This window comes from Myotis brandtii, unplaced genomic scaffold (assembly GCF_000412655.1).
Source record: "Myotis brandtii unplaced genomic scaffold, ASM41265v1 scaffold1627, whole genome shotgun sequence".
NCBI lineage: Eukaryota > Metazoa > Chordata > Mammalia > Chiroptera > Vespertilionidae > Myotis > Myotis brandtii.
This window is the reverse complement of record NW_005355951.1, coordinates 123,046-124,945: the sequence shown is the minus strand read 5'-3', so window position 1 is coordinate 124,945 and position 1,900 is coordinate 123,046. Positions and strand designations below refer to the sequence as shown.

The 1,900-nt window shown below is 57.9% G+C and overlaps 1 protein-coding gene across 1 annotated transcript in view; it reads left to right on the top strand.

Annotated features, from left to right (window-relative positions):
• Positions 1-912: 912 nt before the first annotated feature.
• Positions 913-1,900, top strand: part of TGFBRAP1 (transforming growth factor, beta receptor associated protein 1) — a 40,059-nt gene continuing 39,071 nt past the window's right edge. Inside the window, exon 1 of the mRNA XM_014536455.1 lies at positions 913-1,613. Coding sequence (XP_014391941.1) covers positions 926-1,613 — 688 coding nt within the window. The 5' untranslated portion in view covers positions 913-925. The remainder of the gene's footprint in view (positions 1,614-1,900) is intronic.

The following is a 1,900-nucleotide window of genomic DNA, read 5'->3' as shown; positions in this document are numbered from 1 at the left end:
CTTGAACATTTCCAAGGTCTCGTGCAGCCTTTGCAAGGTGGTTAAGGAATTTAGTTTCTCAGGAGGCACCCGCTTTGGGGGCAGCTTGAAGTGGCAGACAGTTCTCGAAGCCTCCCGCTCAGTCCCCTGCAGTTTCCAGAGCTTGGCTCCCTCTCCTGCGTGAGGGTAGCAGGGACTGAGATTAGGGAAAGGCCATGTTGCCGCTTTCGTTGCCCCTGTCTTTGTGCAGCGGAAACACCAGCCCTTCAGAGGGAGAAGAGGAAGCCAGGTGAGCGAGGGCAGCCTGTCCTCAGTGGGAGTGGCCATTACCTGCCAGGCCCGTGACCTCGCAAGCCCTCCCAAGAGACGCGGAGATGTGCCCGTCTTTCCTCCACAAGGACACACTTACTCTGGGGCCAGCTGTGGTGCTGGGCCACGTGCACCCTCATAGGGAAGAACCCTCCTAGGAAGCGAGTGTGGCTCCTGCCCAGTGTTCCCAACAGGGTCCCGGGGCAGGGTTTAGCAACACCATGTAGTGTGTCCCACCAGTCACTACATACAGAACTCAGGGCAAGATCGCAAGGGTCGTTTCTGCCTTTTCCACACAGTTCCACAGTTTTATGTTGTCTGTGGGGATATGTGTGCTTGTCTTCTGCCTACAGGTGTGTCTCCTATACAGAGCGAGGAAGCCCACATGGACCGCACTCCCCTCCCCCCTTTTGGATGAGCGCTGACTCTTCTGCTGGCCTCTCCCGTTGGTCTGGGGGGAGGAGGCAAGTGGGAAACCTTTTGCCTTCACTGTTTTTAACAGTGTTGAATGCTTTCCCTTCCCTGAAGTTGTAACTGAGGGGTCAGTGTATGTTTATTGTGACCTGAAATGGCTCTGCTCACTTCTCGTGAGGTAAACACCGTTTTCCTTTCCTCTTCCTGCAGACCAGCAGCGGGCATGATGAGCACCAAGGCCTTCACGCTGGTCTCTGCTGTGGAGCGGGAGCTGCTGATGGGCGACAAGGAGCGCGTCAACATCGAGTGCGTGGAGTGCTGCGGCAAGAACCTCTACGTGGGCACCAACGACTGCTCCATCTACCACTTCCTGCTGGAGGAGCAGAGCCTGCCTGCCGGCACGGCCACGTTCACGGCCACCAAGCAGCTGCACAGACACCTGGGCCTCCGGAAGCCAGTGTGTGAGCTGCGAGCCGCCTCGGCCCTGCACAGACTGCTGGTGCTCTGTGACTACTCCATCACTCTGGTCCACATGCTGAGCCTGGAGCCTGTCCCCTCGGGGGCCCGCATCAAGGGGGCCGTGGCGTTGGCCTTGAACGAGAACCCCGTGAGTGGGGACCCGTTTTGTGTGGAGGTCTGCATCATCTCCGTGAAACGCAGAACCATCCAGGTGTTCATGGTGTACGAAGACCGGGTCCAGATTGTCAGGGAGGTGTCCACGCCGGAGCAGCCCCTGGCGGTGGCAGTGGACGGCCACTTCCTGTGCCTGGCTCTGACCACGCAGTACATCATCCTGAACTACAGCACGGGTGCCGCCCAGGACTTGTTTCCTTACTGCAGCGAGGAGAAGCGCCCCATCGTCAAGCGGATAGGGAGGCAGGAGTTCCTCCTGGCGGGCCCGGGAGGACTAGGTGAGCTCCTGCTGTCGCCTCCGCTGCCTTCACCTCCCATCTGCCCATTCTCTCCAGTTACCTCCACAACTGCATGCTAAAATTAGAGTGGTCACATAACCAGTTTCTTTCACATTTTACTTTTCAATTACAGTTCACATTCAATATTATTTTGTACTAGAGGCCCGATGCACGAAGATTTGTGCAAGAATGGGCCTTCCTTCCCCTGGCTGCCAGCACCACCTCTCTAGCCGGCGGAGCCGCCTTTCCGCCTTCCCATGCTGCCCAGAGGCCGAGAGTGGCTGGGG